The sequence below is a fragment of the Erythranthe guttata genome, chromosome 8 (assembly GCF_056151865.1).
Source record: "Erythranthe guttata isolate IM_541 chromosome 8, IM_541, whole genome shotgun sequence".
NCBI classification, from domain to species: domain Eukaryota; kingdom Viridiplantae; phylum Streptophyta; class Magnoliopsida; order Lamiales; family Phrymaceae; genus Erythranthe; species Erythranthe guttata.
In genome coordinates this window covers 15,571,031-15,595,910 of record NC_142540.1, presented here as the reverse complement: position 1 = coordinate 15,595,910, position 24,880 = coordinate 15,571,031, and the positions used below count along the sequence as shown (strand labels likewise).

The 24,880-nt window shown below is 32.8% G+C and overlaps 3 protein-coding genes and 1 pseudogene across 3 annotated transcripts; 3 read left to right on the top strand and 1 right to left on the bottom strand.

Moving 5' to 3' along the window:
• Positions 1-2,756: 2,756 nt before the first annotated feature.
• On the top strand, positions 2,757-4,218 carry LOC148768607 (uncharacterized). The gene is made up of 4 exons (XM_088821287.1): positions 2,757-3,092; positions 3,203-3,523; positions 3,570-3,751; positions 3,807-4,218. The coding sequence occupies exons 1-4, from the start codon at positions 2,757-2,759 to the stop codon at positions 4,216-4,218; spliced, it is 1,251 nt and encodes a 416-aa protein (XP_088677413.1).
• Positions 4,219-7,705: 3,487 nt separating this feature from the next.
• LOC105951513 (alkane hydroxylase MAH1) lies at positions 7,706-9,529 on the top strand. Its single transcript, XM_012974970.2, has one exon. It carries the CDS (start codon positions 7,753-7,755, stop codon positions 9,238-9,240), a length of 1,488 nt encoding a protein of 495 aa, XP_012830424.1. The 5' UTR covers positions 7,706-7,752; the 3' UTR covers positions 9,241-9,529.
• Positions 9,530-12,773: 3,244 nt separating this feature from the next.
• Positions 12,774-14,030, top strand: LOC105973340 (uncharacterized; annotated as a pseudogene).
• Positions 14,031-22,401: 8,371 nt separating this feature from the next.
• Positions 22,402-24,656, bottom strand: LOC105951577 (ENTH/ANTH/VHS superfamily protein). Its single transcript, XM_012975032.2, has one exon. The coding sequence runs from the start codon at positions 24,382-24,384 to the stop codon at positions 22,552-22,554; it is 1,833 nt and encodes a 610-aa protein (XP_012830486.2). The 5' UTR covers positions 24,385-24,656; the 3' UTR covers positions 22,402-22,551.
• Between the last annotated feature and the right edge of the window lie 224 nt (positions 24,657-24,880).

Sequence of the window (24,880 nt, the reverse complement as noted above, 5' to 3'; positions counted from 1 at the left end):
AATAATAATAATAATAATAATAATAATAATAATAATAATAATAATAATAATAATAATAATAATAATAATAATAATAATAATAATAATAATATATAATAATAATAATAATAATAATAATAATAATAATAATAATAATAATAATAATAATAATAATAATAATAATAATAATAATAATAATAATAATAATAGTAGTAATAATAATACTAATAATAATACTAATAATAATAGTAGTAATAATAATACTAATAATAATAATAGTAGTAATAATAATACTAATAATAATAGTAGTAATAATAATAGTAGTAATAATAGTAGTAATAATAATAGTAGTAATAATAATAATAATACTAATAATAATAATAATAATAATAATAATAATAATAATACTAATAATAATAATACTAATAATAATAATAATAATAATACTAATAATAATACTAATAATAATAATAATAATAATAATAATAATAATAATAATAATAATAATAATAATAATAATAATAATAATAATAATAATAATAATAATAATAATAATAATAATAATAATAATAATAATAATAATAATAATAATAATAATAATAATAATAATAATAATAATAATAATAATAATAATAATAATAATAATAATAATAATAATAATAATAATAATAATAATAATAATAATAATAATAATAATAATAATAATAATAATAATAATAATAATAATAATAATAATAATAATAATAATAATAATAATAATAATAATAATAATAATAATAATAATAATAATAATAATAATAATAATAATAATAATAATAATAATAATAATAATAATAATAATAATAATAATAATAATAATAATAATAATAATAATAATAATAATAATAATAATAATAATAATAATAATAATAATAATAATAATAATAATAATAATAATAATAATAATAATAATAATAATAATAATAATAATAATAATAATAATAATAATAATAATAATAATAATAATAATAATAATAATAATAATAATAATAATAATAATAATAATAATAATAATAATAATAATAATAATAATAATAATAATAATAATAATAATAATAATAATAATAATAATAATAATAATAATAATAATAATAATAATAATAATAATAATAATAATAATAATAATAATAATAATAATAATAATAATAATAATAATAATAATAATAATAATAATAATAATAATAATAATAATAATAATAATAATAATAATAATAATAATAATAATAATAATAATAATAATAATAATAATAATAATAATAATAATAATAATAATAATAATAATAATAATAATAATAATAATAATAATAATAATAATAATAATAATAATAATAATAATAATAATAATAATAATAATAATAATAATAATAATAATAATAATAATAATAATAATAATAATAATAATAATAATAATAATAATAATAATAATAATAATAATAATAATAATAATAATAATAATAATAATAATAATAATAATAATAATAATAATAATAATAATAATAATAATAATAATAATAATAATAATAATAATAATAATAATAATAATAATAATAATAATAATAATAATAATAATAATAATAATAATAATAATAATAATAATAATAATAATAATAATAATAATAATAATAATAATAATAATAATAATAATAATAATAATAATAATAATAATAATAATAATAATAATAATAATAATAATAATAATAATAATAATAATAATTTTTCCACAATATGTTTACTTTAACGTGTATATATTCGATTTTCTTATATATTTTTAAAATATTTTTGCAGGTACTTATCTGCATGCGAGGCCAGTTGGAGGTTGTTTGGGTTTGATATTCATTACAGAGACCCCCCGTGATTCATTTGAGCTTCCACCTACCTGATTGTCAAATGGTTGTGTATCACGAAAATCAACATTTGCATAACGTAGTCAATAGACCGTCTGCCAAACAAAGTATGTTCTTAGCTTGGTTTGAGGCAAACAAGCGGTATCCGGAAGCCAGAACAATCAAGTATGCAGATTTCCCACAGCACTTCGTTTACTCAATCGAGTCTATGTCATGGGAGCCACGAAAAAAAGGATTTTCAATCGGAAAATTAATAATGTACCCCGCGGGGAAGGGATAAAACTACTATCTGAGGTTGTTGCTTAATATTCAAGTTGGTTGCAGAAGCTATGAATAACTCAGAAGCGTGAATATGACGGTCTACGATACCTTTAGGGACGCATGCTACGTATTGGGTTTGTGGAAGGATGACAAAGAGTACATTGACGGCATAAAGGAAGTAAGCAGATTGGCGAGCGCATATTGCACAAGATTGCAACTGTTTGCTATTCTGTTATTGGCAAATAATTTGAGCAGGCCTGAGTATGTATGGGAGAAATATTGGTATAAGCTATCTGATGACATGTATTACAGACACCAAAAGCCTCATAATAATCCAGGTATATATCTAATTTAAAAACCATACTCCATATACGATAATTGTCGTACCGATATAATTATTATTTGTATGCTTAATTATTTTGGTATCACATAGCAATTTTTATAATTTGTGCAACGTTAACCTTATCGGATGACATCTTGAAGAATTACGCCCTCATTGAGATTGAGAAAATACTGCAGAGCAATGGTAAAAGTTTACGTAATTATGCACCTATGCTTGTACCGATACATATAACGCTAGGCGACACATAGAATAGGTTAATACTTGATGAATTCGATTACGACGGCTCTAAAATGCGTGCCGAACTTCAAAAGTTCTTATCGTCTATAACACCTGACCAGAAAAAAGTTTACGACACAATCATGAATGCAGTATCGAAGAACAGTGGAGGTATGTTTTTCCTGTACGGCCATGGGGGCACCGGGAAGACATTTATTTGGAACACACTTTTCGCCGTTGTTTGTTCTAGGAAGGGCATTGTCATTAATGTTGCCTCGAGCAGTATTGCTTCATTGCTCCTTCCAGGTGGTAGAATAGCAAATTCTAGATTTGGACTCCCGATAATTGTGCATGAGAGCTCCACTTGCTGCATCAAACAACAAAATCCTCAACCAGAGCTGTTGATTGAAGCAAAACTTATTATATAGGATGAGGCCCCGATGATGCATAGTTTTGTTTTGAAGCATTAGACAGAACCATACGATCGATTTTAAATTCTGAAAAATCTTTTGGTGGTAAGGTTATCGTACTTGGTAGTGACTTTAGACATATATTACCTGTTGTACTTAAAGCATCGAGGCAAGACATCGTACATGCTACGATCAATTCATCACCACTGTGGAGAGAATGTCGTGTCATGAGGTTGCACAAAAACATGAGGCTTCAGTCGGATGCATCTTCATCTAATGAAGATGAAATAAGGGAATTTGCCGAATGGATTCTGAGAATTGAGAACGGAGAAGTTGGAGACTACAATGATGGTGAAGCCTCGATTGAAATTGCTGAGGACATGCTGATTCGAGATTCAGATGATGCTTTTTTCAGAGCTACTGCAGTTCATGTATCCGGATTTGTTGAATAACATTGCCAATCCTGATTTCTTTCAGGGGAGGGCTATTATGTGCCCTACAAATGAGAGTATTATATATGTGAACGATTATCTGTCGTCACTAATTGAAGAAGAGGAAAAAGTTTACCTGAGCTCCACGGTCTGTGCATGGACGAAGCAGGTTCCGAGATTAATGCAGAAATTTATTCCACCAAATTTCTCAATACATATCGTGCTCCGGTCTGCCGCCGCATGAGCTAAAATTAAAGAAAGGAGTTTCTGTCATGCTCATTAGGAATATCGATCAAGCGAGAGGTTTGTGCAATGGAACTCATCTCCAAGTTGAAAGATTGGGCATGCATGTAATTAGTTGCAAGGTATTATCCGGTAAGAATGTTGGTGACATGGTATTTATTCCTCGGATGGCTTTGATACCTTCGAATTCCACATTGCCAGTTAAATTTCAAAGACGACAATATCCGGTGATTATATCATTTGCCATGACAATCAACAAAAGTCAAGGGCAAACTCTCTCGCACGTTGGATTGTACCTTCCAAGGTCTGTTTCCAGTCACGATCAATTGTACGTAGCATTGTCTCGGGCGAAGAATAGATCTGGAATAAAGATTTTAATCAAGGGCGAATACGGTGAGTTGTCCAGTGTTACTAGCAACCTCGTGTACAAAGAAGTATTCGAAAGAATATAAAGGTACACATTGGCAAACATATATATCAGTTTTATTTATGTTTAACGTTGTTTTTTTCAATACACACACACACACACACACAAACACACACACATATATATATATATATATATATAAGTATTTTATATCTATGTAATGTCTTTAACTTATATATTGAAAATGTGAAAAAATAACAAGTTACTTGTCCTCTTATCGTATATCTGATTGTAGTTTCGTTGTCTCCTTTAACAACATTCAGATTCATGTGCAAGACTGGTGCATTGCTTTGATTTCAGTAAAGGAGTTACTTGCTACATTTCGACGTGGATGGTTTTTAGAATGTTGTCAGTTTATTTTTTATGCAAACTTTTTATTGATTGATTAAGATACGAATTTTTTTTTTTTGTTCGGTTGTATTCTTAGCATTCTCGACATAATTTTTCTTCGTTGGCCTTATACATTAACTCATTTTAATGTTTTAATTAATCCCCGTGCATCGCACGGGTGAATTACTAGTGTTATACAAAATATGAATAATACTACATTATTAAACTTACTATGTTAGTGTACTATATTTTCTTATTATGTATTAAAGTGATCATTTTTTCACTTTTGAAATAATATCCCGTGCATCGCAAGGAGAAAAAATGCTACTTATTGTATTAATGAGTGAAATTTAGTGATTTGATTTAATTTGATTATGATTAGATGGATATTATGTAGGCTAATATAGAAATGTTTGATTTGATTTATTTATTTAATATTAAATAAGTTAATAATATAAAAACTAAAGTGACATAAACCATTTAATCGAATAATTACCTTAAATAATGTATTCAGAATTAATGTATTACCAAAACAACCAAATAATTAGAGAATTTAGAGTCAAATATTAAATGTATTTCAATTTTGGAAAATGAACAAAAATAAATACTTAATGCCACGTAAATAATGAGTAGGATGACACATAAGCGTGACACATGTCGAATTATTTGCTTTTTCTTCATTTTTTATAGAACACGTTTCAATTTTTTTTATTATTATTTTTTTCTTCTTCTGAAATCCTAAAAGCAGTTTTTTTAAAAACATTTTTGTGAAATATTTGTTTGCTTTATTTTCTCCTTTTTTATAGGACATTCTATTTTTTTTTTCTTCATTTTTCATAAAGGGATGTGATAAATGTCGTTCGAGCTTTAATAATACCGTTATTTATGACTTCAAATGTGATTTTGATCATTTTTTATTCCAAATTTTGCAAAACCCGAAAAGTAGAAGTTGTAGTATTCTGAGTTAGTTTATCGTATCGTTGCTCTGTGTCTCGTCGCAAAAACTGCGACGAATTTATTTTCCATCGCTTCAAATGCGACGCAATTGTAAAATCGTCGCAATATTTAGATTTTCCAATAAAATTAATTTTATTTTCTATTGCGACGATACGTAATATGTCCGTCGCAATTATCTGCGACCTTTTGCTTATTAATCATCGCAATTAATTGCGACTATATAGTACAAAGCGTCGCATAATGTTGCGACTTTAAAGTACAAATCGTCGCATACATTTGCGACTTTAAAAAGTATATATCGTCGTACACAGTTGCGACTTTAAAGTATATATCGTCGCAATAGATTGCGACTTAAACACATAATCGTCACAAATGTTGTAGCTACATTAAAGTCAATTTGCGACGATTTTGGTTCCATAAACAGTCGCATACATGTAGCTCTTGCGTCGAAATACATTTGGTCGCAAAAGTAATTTGTTTGCGACGATTTCAATTTTTCGTCGCTTCAATTTTTTTCCCAGAAAATCAATTTTTTTTTTTTCATTTTTCTTAATGAAAAATGAAATGTACATCAATTGCAATAAACTAAAATTAGCTAATACACCAAATATCAAACCACATTAGAATTTAGGTCTTACATTAAAATTAAATATTAGAGAAATACACAAACATGAATTCAAAAGGTACATAAACACAACATAAAGTCGTACATAAAAACGAATTAAAGTCGCAAACAAACATGAATCCAAAAAAATACATAAACAAGAATTTTATCTTTGTTTTATACTCCATCATTTGACATAGTAGCTTTGATCCCTTGTTGTCTCAAACTCTCAAGCAAAGTGTTCACGGTTTGTTGAAGTTGTTCCATTTAACCATCCCTCGTTTCCATGGTTTGTTTAAATTGTTCCATTTCACCATTCCTAGTTTGCAATTCCTCTTGAAGTTTATCCACTTTATCTAGGGGTGTGCACGGGTCGGTACGGTTTGGTTTTTGCAATAAACCAAACACGTCCCGATAATATCGGTTTTTCATATTTTAAAACTGTGTATGTCGGTTTTTTTTCGGTTCCGTACTAATCGGTTTTTCGGTTTTCGGTAAACGGTATCGGTATCAGTTCGGTTTATTTTTTGTTTCGGTTTCATTATCGGTTCGAATCTATTTTTTTGTGAAAAGTTATCGGTTCTAATTGGTTCGGTATAAAACTGATGTTTAATTAACGGTGAATTTGGACTTCTATCACATTTCTTTGAGGAAATTAACAAGTAACAATCCAAAATTAACTAATAAAACAAATTTGCTATCAAAACAACTTATCGATTTTTACTATCTATCAAATGACGTCGTTTTGTATTCCCAAATCGGTTCGGTTCGGCAAATTTTTTATTCTCCGTACACATACCGATTTTTTCGGTTTTTCAAAAAATATTTACCGTGTATGCGGTTTTAAGTCGGGACGGTGTATATCGGCTCGGTTTTTTCGGTTTTCGGTTCGGTTTTTCGGTTCCTCGTTTTTATGCTCACCCCTAACTTTATCATCCCTAATTTGCAATTGTTCTTGGAAGAAATTTTTTTTTTTTTTTCATTAAGGTTAATTTAATGAAAGCCATGTATATTGGAAGAAATATTTTTTTTTTTTTCTTTTCCGGCACTAAATTTTCTCTCCTTTTCTATAGGACACGTTTTTATTCTTCTTTTTTTCTCTTCTAGCACTAAAGTTTCTCTCCTTTTTTATAGGACACGTTTTTTAATTATTTTCTTTTTCCTTTTCTTTTCTTTTTTTTCCTTTTTTTTCCCTTCCCTACTAAGCACGATCAACTTTGATGTATTAAATTTTATTGTTGAAATAGATATATAGACTATGATTGCAATTAGTGGAATTTTACATTTTCGTTGTCCCATTATTTTGCTATTGTGCATGTCATATATCTTTACTAATTTCTAATTTTGCGTATCTTATATTTTTTTTCAGTATCCGCCCGTGCAACGCACGAGGTAAAATACTAATGAATCATTAAACTATGTGTTAAAGCTAATCAGTACGACGCCGTGCCTATCACTGTACACAAAAGGGCTGCAGCTATTAAATTGGCGGCTTCAAATAAATAAAGTAAATGAATGCTTACCTAACAATACGACACCGTTTCTTCCATAATTTTTTTTTTCTATGAAATAATTTGCCTATATAATAGCCAAGACACACATCATATATATACTTAATTATTACCACTTGAAATATCTAATCATAGTTGCATATTATCAACAAAAGAAATGTACACATCAATAATACTACTTGTCATTTTTATCTACTTAACATATAACTTTTACATAAATTATTTCCATGCAAGAAAGGACAGAAAAAGCTCACCACCACCTCCTCCGACCGACTGGCCGATTTTCGGCATGCTACCGGGGCTTCTTCTAAACTGCGGGCGGATCCACAAGTTTATGACCGAGCTTGTCGAGAGTAGCGGCGGCACGTTTTATCTCAAAGGGCCTTGGTTTGCTAACATGAGCATGCTGATCACTAGTGATCCAGCTAACGTGCATTACATATTGGCCAAGAACTTTTCCAACTTCGAGAAAGGCCCGCAGTTCAAGAAGATATTCGAGGGTCTCGGGGACGGCATTTTCAATGCAGAATCAGAATCTTGGAAAAACCAAAGAAGAACCATAAAATCAATGATACACAACACGAGTTTCCCCGATTTTACCGCGAGAACTAGCTGGAGCAAAATGGAAAATGCCCTGATCCCAATTCTGGAGCTCGCTTCGGAAACGGGAATTGAGGTTGATTTACAAGAGCTATTCCAGCGCTTCGCGTTCGATTGTTCTTGCATCACGGTTTTAGGACACGACCCCGTTTCCCTGTGCAAGGAGTTACCTCATCTACCACATGAGAAAGCCTTTGCAGATGCCGAGGAAGCGGTCTTGTACAGGCACGTACTCCCCGAGATTTTGTGGAAGCTGCAGAGTTGGCTTCGTATCGGCAAAGAGAACAAGCTGACCAAAGCTAAGGACGTCATCCATCGGTTCTTGTCTGAATGTATCTCGGTGAAGCATCAACATTTCAACTTAACGGGCCCAAATGACGGTCTCGACATGTTAACGAGTTGCATGAGATCATCACTTGCAGACGAGGTAATTTGGAAAGATACTCTATTGAGTTTAATATTTGCAGGTAAAGATACAATAAGTGCAGCTCTTGCATGGTTCTTCTGGCTCGTGGCGACAAACCCTGCGGAACAAGAAAAGATCAGACAAGAGATAGGCACGAATTGGAAATTTACTACGATCGAGGAGTCGAACAAACTGGTTTATCTTCACGGCGCACTTTGTGAAACTTTACGCCTTTTCCCACCGGTGCCGTTTGAACACAAAGCTCCGGTGGAGCACGACATTCTCCCGAGCGGACATAGAATCGGCCCAAATACAAAGACAGTTTTATCATTCTACTCGATGGGGAGGATGGAATCCATTTGGGGCAAAGATTGCCTCGACTTTAAGCCGGGGAGATGGATTGATGCCGAAACGGGACGTGTCATAACTGAACCGTCTTTCAAATTTACGGCTTTTAATGCAGGACCGAGGAGCTGTTTGGGAAAGGATGTGTCTTTCATACAGTTGAAAATTGTTGCAGCTGCTATAGTGAGCCGGTTCAATATTCAGGTGGCTCGAGGTTTTTCGGTAACGCCGAGCATTTCAGTCGTGCTTCACATGAAACATGGTCTCAAGGTTAAGGTTTCGGATTATGCTTAACTAGTTCTTCACTCGTGCGACGCACGAGTTTAAAAAATAAAAATACATAATAGATTAAATAACCGAATAAAGACTTTCAAAAGTTGATATATAATACGATATAATTCAACAAATCAAAACAATATACGTTTTGATTTGATGTAAGCACCCAATTAATAATAGAAAACGAAAAGTATGATATAGAGAATAAGATACATCATATCTGAACCGATGGTACAATTATCTCGTCCGATCCGATGCACTCAAATTCTTAATATTGAACTTAGTTATCAAAAGTGGTATTTTATAGCACATGCATTGACAATAGCCTATAATACATTTAATACCTTGCGAGAAAAAAACGTGCACATTTTTCATTGCTCATATCAAACTAGTGCTACACATTACTAAAACATATATAAGTCACATAAAAATGAGGGTCTAACACTTAAAATGAGTAGTATACAAAATTTTCATCTTCCTTCTTATCCAACACCACGAATCATGGGCTCGGAAGCACAAACCGGAGAATCATTTGGAGGGGTACATTAGAATAAACATAAGATATGCACTAAAGTTAGGCAACCAAGAGTGGTAATTTAGGCAATTACCAGCAAGCCAATATTGATATATGAATCATTTAATTACGTAATAATGATATCAATGTGTAGCAACAAATTTTTATCTGTGAATTTGATAAATAAATAAAATTTGCACAAAGATAATTTGATTGCATTAAAAATAAATATAGCGGGTTATAAACTCTAATTTAATCCTCTGATTCTTCTCTCAAGAACAATATATGTTGACTTTGAATTTCGGAGTCGGGTCGTTGACTTGATCTTCTCCTTATTTGATTTTGAACTTGAATAACGTTTTCCAAGGGTCTTGCGACTTGAATCTCGGATCGAACGCTGAACTTTGACGAACTTTGAATTGAAGATCTTGGAGTTCTTGATCGATCTTGATTTGTTGAAGAATGCCTTGAATTTAATGAAGAACGACTTGAATTAGATGACTTGAATATTGCAGGGAGAATTTTCTCCTACGGTTTTTCTTCTTCTTCAGTTGTGTTTTGAATTGTGTAGGAAGGGTCCCTATTTATAGTTGTAGAATAAGAGTCCTACCTAAAGTCTTCTTGATGATGTAACGCGATTTGATTGACCTTTATTAAATTGATATTTATCACTTATAACTTGAAAGAGAAGAAACAATCCTATTGGCCAATAGTTAATTGATATTTATCTTCATGACTTGTCTGGACAAGATATAATTTAATTTAGACACAATTTAATTATCTTATTTAATTAACCAATTAATTAATTTTATGCGTCTACACAATGGTTTGGACTTGTTAACAAGCTACAACAATAGAGCACTTGCAGAAAAGGGTGCTCTAAATGAAACTAATAATATTAATATTTCTGACGATGAAAAGGTCTCGAAAGATACATTGTTGAATTTAATGTTTGCAGGTAAAGGTACACATTGTTGAATTTAATGTTTGCAGATAAAGGTACTGTTGGCGCCAAATTTTCGATTATTGAAGATCAAGCAAATCTGCCAAGTTTTTGGAATTAAAAGATTAACGGAGATTTATTTTCATGTTTATTTTGGGAATTATTTAGAGTGCTATGTTTGTAATATTCGTATTAGGACTTTGATTTACTTTCATGTATCTTATTATAGTTACGTATCTTTGTACTTATCTAGAATAGAGTTAGAAATCGGCTAGGATTCTATAACTTACCTAGTTATACGATTTCTTGGAAATCAAGCAAGGGTTTGGAGGCTAAATTCGTGCATATATAAAGTCTTACAAGTCATTGAACATCTCAACACTTTTATTGGAGAAAAACCTCTCATCGTATTGAAGTCGTGCTAGGGCAGAGTGTTAAGCAGTAATGTGCCATCGTTGTTGTGTGCCAACATATATAGAGTTAGGAGTGAGAACGGGTCGGGTCGGTTCGGTTCGGTTTTAGCCACAAACCGAAACCGGAACCGAAATGTTCGGTTCCTAAAGAACCAAGAACCTAACCGATCGGTATCTTGCGGTTCGGTTCCGATCAATTTCGGTTCGGTTTTGGTTCCTTCTCGGTTCATAAAATTTTCGGTTCGGTTTCAATAATGGTTCGATTTTAGGTTCAGTTTTGGGTTCATTTTGGCCCAAAAATTAGCCAAAAAATGTCAATAAATCAGCCCAAATGTAGGCCCAAAATGACTCAAAAATCAAGTGAAATTCATTCAAGTAATATATATATATATATATATATATATATATATATATATATATATATATATATATATATATATATATATATATATATATATATATATATATATATATATATATAATACTTAATGAAACGACATCGTATTGGTGTCGGTTCGGTTCCTCGGTTCGGTTTCCTACTTGGAAAATCGAATAGGAACCGAAATTTTCGGTTCACATAAAATTGAAAACCGAGTACGCGGTTTATGCTTCAGTTTGGTGCAATTCGGTTCGATTTTATCGGTTTTCGGTTCGATTCCTCTCCTCGGTTTTTTTTTTCTCACCCCTATACAGAGTTGCTGTATAGATCTCGGGAGAGGTCTGTAGACGCATAAAATTAATTAATTGGTTAATTAAATTAGCCAATTAAATTGTGTCTAAATTAAATTATAATTTATCCTACAAAATAAGTTATGGAGATAATAATCAATTAATTATTGGCCAATAGGATTATTTCTTCTCTTCCAAGTTATAAGAGATAAATATCAATTTAAAGAGAGCCAATCAAATCGCGCCACGTCACCAAGTAGACTTTAAGTAGGACTCTTATTCTACCACTATAAATAGGGACCCTCTCTACACAATTCAAGACACAACTCAAGAAGAATAAAAATCGTAGGAGAAAATTCTCTCTACAACATTCAAGTCATCTTCATCAAATTCAAGGCGTTCTTCATCAAATCGAGGGCGTCCTTCAACAAATCAAGATCGAAGGAAGATTGAAGGGCCAAATCCATCAAGTCATCTTCATCAAATTCAAGGCGTTCTTCATCAAATCGAATCGAGGGCGTTCTTCAACAAATCAAGATCGAAGGAAGATTGAAGGGCCAAATCCATCTAGATCTTCATCAAATTGAGGGCATTCTTCAACAAATCAAGATTGAAGGGCCAAATCCATCAAGAACTCCAAGATCTTCAAGTCAAAACCCGTCAAAGTTCTGCGTTCGATCCGAGATTCAAGTCGCAAGACCCTCGGAACACGTTATTTAAGTTCAAAATCAAATCCGGAGAAGATCAAGTCAACGACCCGACTCCGAAATTCAAAGTCAACATATATTGTTCTTGAGAGAAGAATCAGAGCATTAAATTAGCGTTTGTAACCCGCAATATTTATTTTTAATTCAATAAAATTATTTTTGTGCAAGTTTTTCTTGTTTGTCTAAATCGCAGATAAGATTTTGTTGCTACAAATTTTGGCACGCCCGGTGGGACATCTCTACCTCTCATCTCTTCTCTCTCTCGAAGATCCTCGAAGTGTTGCAGTGATTGCTCTACGTTCGCAATGAAGTCTGCTACTTCGGATTCATCAAGTGTGGGCTTAGTTACAAGGAGTATGGCTAAGAAGCTGCAAGCATCCTCCGAGACTAGCTCGACGCCCCAAACCATTCAGAAAGGCTTACGAAGCGCAGACGTGGATGGTTCAAAACGAGAGATTTCACAGCCCACGCCTCATTCAACATCAAGCTACTCAGAGGTGGCATCCGTCATGACAACAAATGCTACAACCATGGAAGAGCAAATTGCAAGTTTAACAAAGGCCATTGAGGGACTCGCAAAGCATGTTCAACAACGAGATTCTCAAATTGCCAAGTTGATCAACAAGATGGACAAAGCCGGTGCTAGTCAAGCTGTGAGAATCAGATAGAGGCTCAAGACGAAGTCGAGACATTCACAAAGCAACAGCAAATTGAAAAAGAGAAGGCTCCAGCTCAAGAACTTCAAGTTTCTCCCGAAGGGCTGATTCATGTAGATCAAGTGATCACGCTGATCAGTAGAACAATCAAAGACAAGTTGGAAGGAAGCTCGAAGTCGCCATCAACCTATGTCAAGCCATACACGCAAAGGATCGATGATCTAAAGATGCCAATGGGCTATATACCTCCAATGTTTCAACAATTTGACGGCAAATGCAACCCCAAGCAACATGTGGCACACTTCGTGGAGACTTGCAATGATGCCGGCACGTATGGAGATCACCTCGTCAAGCAATTCGTCCGATCGCTCAAAGACAATGCGTTTGATTGGTACATTGATTTGGGGGCAAACTCCATCGATAGTTGGAATCACTTAGAGGAAGAATTTCTCAACCGCTTTTACAGCACTCGAAGAACAGTCAGCATGATTGAGCTCGCCAATTCCCGCCAGTGGAAGAAGGAACCTGTCATCGACTACATCAACCGTTGGAGAAATTTGAATCTTAATTGCAAGGATCGACTGCCTGAGACATCAGCTATTGAACTGTGCATCCAAGGAATGCAATGGGGACTCCGATATATCCTTCAAGGAATTCAACCTAGAAGTTTTTAAGAGTTGGCCACTCGAGCGCATGATATGGAGTTGAGCATAACTGCAAATGAAGTCGAAGAACCTTCATTCCAAAAGTCGTACCAGCTTAAAGAAGAACATGTTGAAGAAGAACATGAAGATCATGAGGATGGGGGCAAGTCTTTTGAAGAAACAACATCCTATGCAATGTGACAAGTCAAATCAAATGAAGCACTCCTTGACACGAGTTTAAAAGGTCTACATGTCCAAATCAAGTGAAGCTCTCCTTGACACGAGTTTAAAAGGTCTACATGTCCATATCAAATGAAGTACTCATTGACACGAGTTTAAAAGGTCTACATGTCCAAATCAAATCAAATACTCCTTGACACGAGTTTAAAAGGTCTACAAGTCAAAATCAAGTGAAACACTCCTTGACACGAGTTTAAAAAGGTCTACGTGTCCATATCAAATGAAGTACTCCTTGACACGAGTTTAAAAGGTCTACATGTCCAAATCAAATCAAATACTCCTTGACACGAGTTTAAAAAGTCTACATGTCCAAATCAAATCAAATACTCCTTGACACGAGTTTAAAAGGTCTACATGTCCAAATCAAATCAAACACTCCTTGACACGATTTTAAAAAGTCTACATGTCCAAATCAAATCAAGCACTCCTTCACACGAGTTTAAAAGGTCTACATGGCCAAATCAAACGAAGTACTCATTGACACGAGTTTAAAAGGTCTACATGTCCAAATCAAACCAAGGCTCCTTGATACGAGCATAAACTATCTATATATCCAAATCAAGTCAAGGCTCCTTGATACGAGCATAAACTATCTACATATTCAAATCAAGTCAAGACTCCTTGATACGAGCATAAACTATCTATATATCTAAATCAAGTCAAGGCTCCTTGATACGAGCATAAACTATCTATACATATCAAGTCAAGGCTCCTTGATACGAGCATAAACTATCTATATATCCAAATCAAGTCAAGGCTCCTCGATACGAGCATAAACTATCTATATATCGAAATCAAGTCAAGGCTCCTTGATACGAGCATAAACTATCTACAAATTCAAGTCAAATGCTCCTTCAGTACGAGCTTAAACTGCAAATGTTTCTCCTTGTCCACATGAGTATAAACTGTGCACGACATCCCTCAAAAGGATATATTTTGAACTACGTTATGACTTGATCCCTTTATAGGGTACGTAGGCAACTTAGAATCTCTCTTAGTTCAGTCATGATTTCAAAATATATATGTTCTTTGCTAGATCAAGCTGCAATCGAAGTTGAGCAATTATCGAGACTCATCCACTCCAAGATGCATTGTCCGTGAACAAGTCTCGAGGGGGCATTTGTAGACGCATAAAATTAATTAATTGGTTAATTAAATTAGCCAATTAAATTGTGTCTAAATTAAATTATAACTTATCCTACAAAATAAGTTATGGAGATAATTATCAATTAATTATTGGCCAATAGGATTATTTCTTCTCTTCCAAGTTATAAGAGATAAATATCAATTTAAAGAGAGCCAATCAAATCGCGCCACGTCATCAAGTAGACTTTAAGTAGGACTCTTATTCTACCACTATAAATAGGGACCCTCTCTACACAATTCAAGACACAACTCAAGAAGAATAAAAATCGTAGGAGAAAATTCTCTCTACAACATTCAAGTCATCAAATTCAAGGCGTTCTTCATCAAATCGAGGGCGTCCTTCAACAAATCAAGATCGAAGGAAGATTGAAGGGCCAAATCCATCAAGTCATCTTCATCAAATTCAAGGCGTTCTTCATCAAATCGAGGGCGTTCTTCAACAAATCGAGATCGAAGGAAGATTGAAGGGCCAAATCCATCAAGATCTTCATCAAATTGAGGGCGTTCTTCAACAAATCAAGATCGAAGGAAGATTGAAGGGCCAAATCCATCAAGAACTCCAAGATCTTCAAGTCAAAACCCGTCAAAGTTCTGCGTTCGATCCGAGATTCAAGTCGCAAGACCCTCGGAACACGTTATTTAAGTTCAAATCAAATCCGGAGAAGATCAAGTCAACGACCCGACTCCGAAATTCAAAGTCAACATATATTATTCTTGAGAGAAGAATCATAGGATTAAATTAGAGTTTGTAACCTGCAATATTTATTTTTAATTCAATAAAATTATTTTTGTGCAAGTTTTTCTTGTTTGTCTAAATCGCAGATAAGATTTTGTTGCTACAAGGTCATCCGCGTTTCTAAAGTTTGTGCCAACATACACAAAGTTGTTGTATAGATCTCTGTAGAGGTCATCCGCGTTTCTGAAGGGAGTTCAGGCTTGAAGAAGGTATAACGTACGCGGAGTGGAGCTGCTGTCGAGAGAGACACGTAGTTCGAGTTGTGTACAAGAACGACGTAAAAATTAAAGAGGGGTTTTTTTTATTATTTTTAATAAGTCCGATTAATGTACACTGTAAATATCAACTAGTGAAATTGTGTTTGCAGACCCACGTGGATATGGGGCACATTTGTGTCTGAACCACATTAATTTCTTGTGTTCATTTATTTGCTTTAAGTAGTTTATAACAGTGTTAACACAAGAATTATAGTTGTAACTGAATATTGTTCCCACAACTTAATTATTATAACTTAGGTCAAGTAATTTCTATAAGCATATAAATCAACAGGTACGATAAGCGCAACTCTTACTTGGTTATTTTGGCTCTTGGCGATAAACCCTGAAGAAGAAGAAAATATTAGACAAGAGATGTTAACAAATTTACAGGATAATAAATCATCGTCAAAATGGAAATTTGACGACCTAAAGAAACTAAACCACCTTCATGGCGCTATGTGCGAAACACTACGACTGTACCAAAAAATAGCATTTCAATTCAAATCTACAGTCGAGGACGATACTCTCCCAAGTGGACATGCGATAAATGTGAATACAAATACAGTGTCATCACTCTACTCAATGTGGAGGATGGAATCTATTTGAGGCAAAGATTGCCTCAATTTTAAGTCGGGGAGATGGATTGATGCTCAAACGGGACGCATCAAAACTGAACCCTCTTAAAAGTTTATTATTTTTTAATTAAGGGCCTAGGAGCTGAAGGAGATAACTTTCATACATATGAAAATTGTTGCATCTGCTATAATGAGCCGGTTCGATTTCCGGGTTGCTCGAGGTCATCCGATATCGACGAGTGCTTCAGCCGTGCTTCACATTAAACATGGACTCCAGGTTAATGTTTCGGATTAAGTATCAATTCATTGAAACTCAGATAGGGGTTCCGTCAGTTGTGTTATTTCTAGATTGCCAGTTCTATTAAAATTAGGTTTTAACTTATTTTCTATTTTCCCTTCAAATTGATTGTTTTTCCATGTTTATTAAGGTTTTTTGAGTTTAAAAAGCAGTTAAAAAACTCTACCTATAAAACAGCCAGACGAACAATAGTCATGAGCTTGCTCAAGAATCACGTCAGGTTTCGACGACTTGACGTCTTTTTTACTTTTAAAAATAAAATTTTGCTATTTTAGGAAAGTTTTAGAAAATTTATATCAATTCATTGAAACATCAGATGAGGATCCCGTCAGTTGTGTTGTTTCTGGAATTGCGAGTTCTATTAAAATTAGGTTTTAAATCATTTTTTATTTTTCCTTCAAAATGATCGTTTTTCTAGGTTTATTAATGTTTTTTGAGTTTTAATAGCAATTAAAAAACTCTACTCCTATAATAACAGAGAGACGAACAATACTCATTAGCTAGCTCATGAATCACATCAAATTTTGTTGATCTGACGTCTTTTTGACACTTCAAAATTAAATTTTGCTATGTTAGGAAAGTTTTAGAAAATTCGTATCAATTCATTGAAAAATCAAATCAGGACTCTCTCAGTTGCGTTGTTTCTGTAATTGGGAGATTTAACTCATTTTCTATTTTTTCAGTAAAAATGATCGTTTTTTCAAGTTTATTAAGGTAGTTTGAGTTTGAATAGCACGTTAAAATCCCCATCCCAAGCAAAACAGACCGACGAAAAAAAACTCATGAGCTAAGCTCATGAATTACGTCAGGTTTCGGTGATCCGACGTCGTTTGGTCACTTAAAAAATGAAATTTTGCTATTTTAGGGAAGTTCTAGAAAATTCATATCAATTCATTGAAATATCAGATTGAGGGTTCCGTTAGTTGCGATGTTCCCGGAATTGAGAGTTCTATTAAAATTATGTTTTAACTCGGTTTTTTTTTTTGTCCTTCAGAATGATCATTTTCCAGGGTTATTAAGGTTTTTTGAGTTTTAATACCAATTAAAAAACTCTACCCCTATAATATGAGCCATACGAACAATACTCGTGAGCTTGCTCATGAATCACATCAGATTTTGGTGATCTGACGTCTTTAGAAACCATTACAATTTTATCAAACAAATAACATGAATCGAGAAAACTAAATTAAATATATCATAAACAATAGTAAAAAAAATTGAAAAACAAATTACGAATTATGAAAAAGAAAAATTGAGAGGAGGCCGCCAATATTCTACTGATGTTATCGCATATGCACAATTGATGTTAGCCATGAACCTATAAAAAAACATACATTATATTTTTTTATATAAACAAATATTACAAAAAATTATAAACCGAAACTATAAATTATACAACATACATAGAACGATATAAAATGATATGTTTTACAAACAATATCTCATAGCTAGATTACGAAAAGAAAAATATTATAATGTGCAGCAAGAATGTTCGTGTGCAAGTTAGAAAAATGTGTGCAGTAAAAATGTTATGGATTTGGTGAAATGGTAGGGGTATTTATACTTATTTTTGTAGGCTTTAAAAGGTACACGTTGATAGCAAAAAAAATATAATTATTGTATTAATGACTGAAATTAAGTGATTTGATTTAATTTGATTTTGATTAAATGAGTATTATGTAGACTAACATAGAAATGTTTGATTTGATTTAAATTTTTTTAATATTAAATATGTTAATAATAGAAAAACTAAGTGGCATAAACCATTTAATTGGACTATTTCCTTAAATATTGTATTCAGAAGTAATGTATTACCAAAATAACCAAATAATTAGAGAATTTAGAGTTAAATATTAAATGCATTTCGATTTTGGAAAATGAATGAAAAAGAAACCGTTAATGCCACGTAAATGATGAGGAGGATGACACATAAGCGTGACACATGCCGAATTTTAAAGGCATGATGGTTTCAATTTATATATAATATAAATGGGTTTTTATGCAAAAGTCCCCAACCAAACATGTTTATTATTCTAGGTTTAGGGGACATACTCTTTCACCAATAAGCTCATCCCTTTAATATTTATTATAACTAAAGGAAACATTCATGTATATCCCAATATTACCCTCAACCATTTATACTCAATTCTTAATTGTAACCTCAATTTATCAATTTTGTCCACAAAAATCCAATTTTGACCACAAAAATTCAATTTTGACTTTTTTTGGAGCATAATTTAATATGCTCCAATTTCATCCTTAACTTGATTTAATCTCAATTTGACCCCAAATTTCACAAATTACTCAATTTTGACCCAAAACTTTTTTTTTCAAAAAAAAAAAAAAAATTCAAAATTTTTTTTTTGCCGCCGGATTCCGGCGTTGACTTTTCAACTTTTTTTTTCTTTCTTCCGGATTTTTTCGCCGGTTTCCGGCGTTGACTTTTTTTTTTTTTTGTTTTTTTTTTCTTTTCTTCCGGATTTTTTCGCCGGTTTCCGGCGTTGACTTTTTTTTAGTGTCTTTTTAAGTTTTTTTTTTTTTGGTTTGTTTTGTTTTTTCACGTCCGCCGCTAAACGTTGACCGTAATTGTGCTGTCACTGCCAGTAAATTAACGTAATTATACTGTCAATGATAGTTAATTGACGTAATTGTACTGCCGTTGACATTACATTTATGTAATTGTGCTGCCATTGACAGTAAATTAATGTAATATTATTATTTTTTTTATTGTTTTTTTTTTTGTTTGATTTGTTGACAAGTCAACGTAATTATATTACTGTCGTTGACAGTAAAATAACTGTAAACACAATAATATTACTGTCAACAACATCAATATTATTATTTTTTTGGGGGTTTTGTTTTGTTTGAGTTATTCACGGAGTAACGTAATAATATTACTGTCTATTATTGTAATATTAATGTAAACACAATAATATTACTGTGGTTGACGGTAATATTACTGTTGTTATAGTAATATTGATGTCAACCACATCAATATTATTATTTTGTTTGGATTTTTTGTTTGTTTGAGTTATTCACGGAGTAACGTAATAATATTACTGTCTATTATTTGTAATATTACTGTGGTTGACGGTAATATTACTGTTGCTATAGTAATATTACTGTCACTCACAGTAATATTAATTCTTTTGGTTTTTTTTATTATGTTTACATTTGTTGAACGGTCTACATAGTAATATTACTTTATTACACAATAATAATGAGTTTTGTTGTGTTAATATTAATGTGCTAGAGATTAATATAGCAATATTACTGTGTTAAACTATAGTTTAGTTAATTTTACTGTGTTTAACAGTAATATAGTTAATATTACTGTCAATCACAGTAATATTGCTGTTTAAACGGAAAAAAAAAGTTATAGAAAAAAAAAAGAAGAAAAAAAAGAAAAGAAAAAAAAAGTTGAAAAGTCAACGCCGGAATCCGGCGGGAATAAAAAAGTTTTTGAAAAAAATAATTTTGAAAAAAAAAAGTTTTGGGTCAAAATTAAATAATTTGTGAAATTTGGGGTCAAATTAAAGTTAAATTAAGTTAATGATGAAATTGGAGCATATTAAAGTATGAGAGGTTATTTTAGTCCTTTACAAAAATCTGGAGCATGTGTGGACTTATTGGTAAAGGAGATTTTTGTCTGGATTTCTTTATGAATAAGTACCCATTGATGGGCTTATTTGTAATATGCCCTTATATAAATATAATGAAATTTAAAATAATATTTTTGTAAATGTAATAAATATTTTATGTTTTATAATTTAAATATTAGTAATTTATTTGGAGTAAATTTATTTTTCTAGTATTTAAATTAATAATTGTCCGTTTGCGCCACGAAATAATTGCGACATTGCAATTGAACTGGAAATCTGGAATGATAATGTCTACGACAAACTCCGCGTCGGTTTCGGTTCAACATGGGTGTACATAGCAGTGAGTTTAGTAGGGCAACTGGACCTAGCCCCTTGTAAAAAGCGGTAATCGGGTCGGAGGCGGTCAGGGACCAACTCACGATTAATCGGTGCGGCGGTGATTAATCGGTGATAAATCGGAAATGAATCGGTTTTTAAAATTTAATATAATATATTTGTAGATAAACAGATATTTACACATAGTTATATCTCTATTATGTATATATCCTAATAACATAATACAAATTTAATAATAATAAGATCATAATACATAAATATCCTTATATGATATAAATAAAAAGGCATATTTTTTTAAATTACATTCATTCCTGGCATACATCATTAGTTCTTTAACAATAATAGTTACCATACACAAAATAAAAGCATAAACTCATTTTTTTTATTCAAATTCCAACTTTTATTTTGAATTATAAAAAAATAAAAAATAAAAAACGATCTTTGACCGATTTTTGTCGATTTTTGCCACCGAAGTTTGACCCGGCTTAAAGGTTTGACCGCCTCAGACTGCCTCGGACCGCCTCAGACCGCCTCAAACCACCTAAACCGCCTCACATGCAAAAAACTGATTTTTCAAACATTTACACTAAAATCGTAAAGGTTTTGGACCGCCTCCGCCTTGGAGACCGATTAATCAGCCACCTCGACCGATTTTTAGAACACAGGCTACAACTACCAAAATTTCAATATTATGAAATTCATTTCCATTCCCGTACCAAAAATATTGATATACCAAAAATTTGGTACGGTGTGTATAGTAATTATAAATACCAATTAATGCTATTTACTATTTTAGTCAAAATTGAATATCATTGAGTATCATTACCCTAAAAAATATTTCCATGTAGTACATTATAGTAGGGTAAACCAATAAATTAGCCCAATAATTAGCCAAGATACATTATTTTGACACAATTGAAATTTATTTAATATTTAATTAGCCCAATAATTTTGGGGTGTTTTTATTTCTACCTCCAAAGTATCTTAATACACTATCAAAGATATATAAAATATCATAAATATCCTTCAAATTTCTAATCCACCACCCTTCATTATATTTGTTTAATCCCCATGTGTTCTAAGTTATTTATTTATTTTTTTGTTTCTTTTGCAATGAAATATTTATTACAATATATTTAAACTTCCATATCAGATAACCTACACTATAGATTATGTAACTTTTTTTTGGAGAAACGAAATTATATTAAGTCAAATTGGTCAATTTTGGAGGGAGTTCAGGACCTTCTATACGAACACTCTTAATTTATTTTTCTAACAACATGAATTCCTGCTCCTTTTGACTTTCGAAAATATTTTTCTTTGACGAAAGTATTGTACTTAAGGTGAAGAGGGTGAGACTTTGCAGTAAAGATTGTAGTGTTTCTTATAAATATTTTAATTAATTTAGTGGTTGATGGTTTATAAATTTTTACAAAATATAAGTAAAAGAAGAAAAAATAAGTAAAATAAAAAATATATTTAATTTAGCGGATATTTTGAATGTGGGAATATCACTTCTCTAATCTTCTAATCCGGACTAAAAAAAATTCCAAATGATAACCCTAATACTGTGTTTGAATAGTCTCTATCTAATTAATACATATGTTTGGCTATAATTTTATTTTGGTTAGCTAACCACAGCTGTTGTTGATGCACCAAATTCTGTTGTTGCTCACCTGCTGAAAATGGAGCCTCGCCGAAAGGATCATATGTTGATGATGATGACGTCATCTGATTCATCGGTATTGCTTGAAACGTAGGCATCGACGACACAGCAGAAGAAGTCGAAGATACTTCAATCGAATCCTGTAGAAATGGGTTGTAATTTTGATTGTTTTGCTGCTGCGGCGCTGCATCAAACAGCACAAGATCCCAGCCGGCGGCAGCGGCGGTTGTGTGATTCTTCTCCTCCACCACCGCGGTCGCCTGCTGTGGACATACATTGGGTGGTGGTGATGATGTTAGGGTTTCAGCAAGTACAGCCTCCCAATTAATTGAAGCTGATGAAGACGATGAACCCACGACAATCATCCCTTCGTCGTGTTGCTCTCTTTCGTCGTCGCCTTGTTCAGGTTCGGACCAATCCCACAACGACATAAGATCCGCCATGGAATTCGACACGGGCAACGACCTCGTCGAGCCCGTTTCGCTTCTCGCGAAGACGTCGTCTTGCTGCGTTGCAGGATACGTCTCGAGATCGATGGAGATAGCAGGGCATGTCCCTGTTTCAGTTTCGGTGGCATTGATCAGGTCTTCCAAAGAGGTGCACCTTGATCCCATTTCAGGTGTTTTTTCTGCCTGCAAACTGTTTGTCTTTTTGTCCGACAGAAGAACATCGTCAGACTGCTCTCCACCACTACTATCCTGCCTCTGCCTATGCCGCCCTAACCTGGCCGACGGCGTTGCCGGAGGAATCGGAAACCTTTTTTTTGTCGGCGGCTTCGCATTCGATGGAAACGAAGATTGATCCTTTAAGAATTCTTGCAATGCCTCGATCAACTCCTCCGATATCGTCTGAACACTCGGATACTCGGAACTCCTACCAACACCTATACTTTTACACAAAGAATAGAAATCACTCAGCTCTTTGAACTGTTTCGCCGCCTTAGCGCATGCTTGGAAAGCGCTTATACAGTTCTGAAACTGCAAATGGAAGAAACTATCGAGAACAAGTGTCAGCCCATCAGAGATATCTTTGTACAGCTCAAAACTCTCCTCAACAATGGCATAAAGAGAGGTGTGCACTAAACGGCTCACCTTGGCCGCACCGGTGGGCCGCGTGGCAATGGCTCGATCGAGCAATCTCTGCCAATAAGAAATCTTGTCAAGCAACATTGCAGGTTTCATCTCTCGAACGGGCTCGTTGGGCCTTCTATCACTAGTCCAGCTCTTAGTCCTATGAATATTGGCCCAACTCTCCTTCGCCTCGTAATGTTTGTATCTCCTTTGCAGCTTCCCCGTAAGAAAGCACTCCAAACGCTCGTCTAGGTAAAGAGCGAATGTCCGGACAAACGACGTGAAATCCCAAGGGCTCGAATTCGAATCGTCTCTAAAGCTCGAGAGGTTGAGAATCTTGGCACCCCTTTTCATCGCGTGCAGAACTTCTCGAGGGAAATAAGGATCTCCATCCTGGAATATTCTTAGGACGAGCATCAAAGATTTTAGGGCGACGATCCAATTACGGGTGCGGCCGATCCGTTTGCCGATTGCACGTGCGCACGAAGCTGCGTGGAATTTGTTGGAGGAGACGAGTTTAAGGACCTCGTTTACGTATTTTTGGTCAATGGGGACATCGTCGTGTGTGGTGGCTTTTAGGACAGCGACTTCGAGATTCGAGGAGGTGTTGGTGGACGAGACGACCTTTGCAAGGCTGATGCTGGTTTGATCCTTCACTGCCCCAATTGCCCTTTGAAGTTTGCTTGGCATTGTTGATCATGTGAACAAGGCTTTTAATTCATTAACAACTCATCTTCTTCTTCTTCAAATGATGTAATAATAATGGATCATGCAAAAGAGTATAGATTATTTGATCAAGAAAATATTTAAAAATGATTAAAAAATTAAAAAAAATTAAAATTATTTAATCAGAGAGAATTTATTTTTTGGAGAAGGAAGGATGCAGAAGTTTTGGGTTAAATTTGTGAGCAATTGTAGTTCCTAAAGTCTCTCCCTACCTTGGGACTGCACATGAATATCGGCAACAATTTCTTTGACAATTATTGAACTTGGCCGGTTTCAATTCTCTATTCTAATCTTATGTTGTAATTATAAAACTCAGTATTACAATACTTTTAGAGTCGTGCTATTTCCACCACCAAATTATCTCAGTTCACCACCAAAGATTATAAAATATCATAAATACCCCTAAAATTTATAATCCACCATCCTTCCTTATATTAACTTAATTCTCATGTGTTCTAAC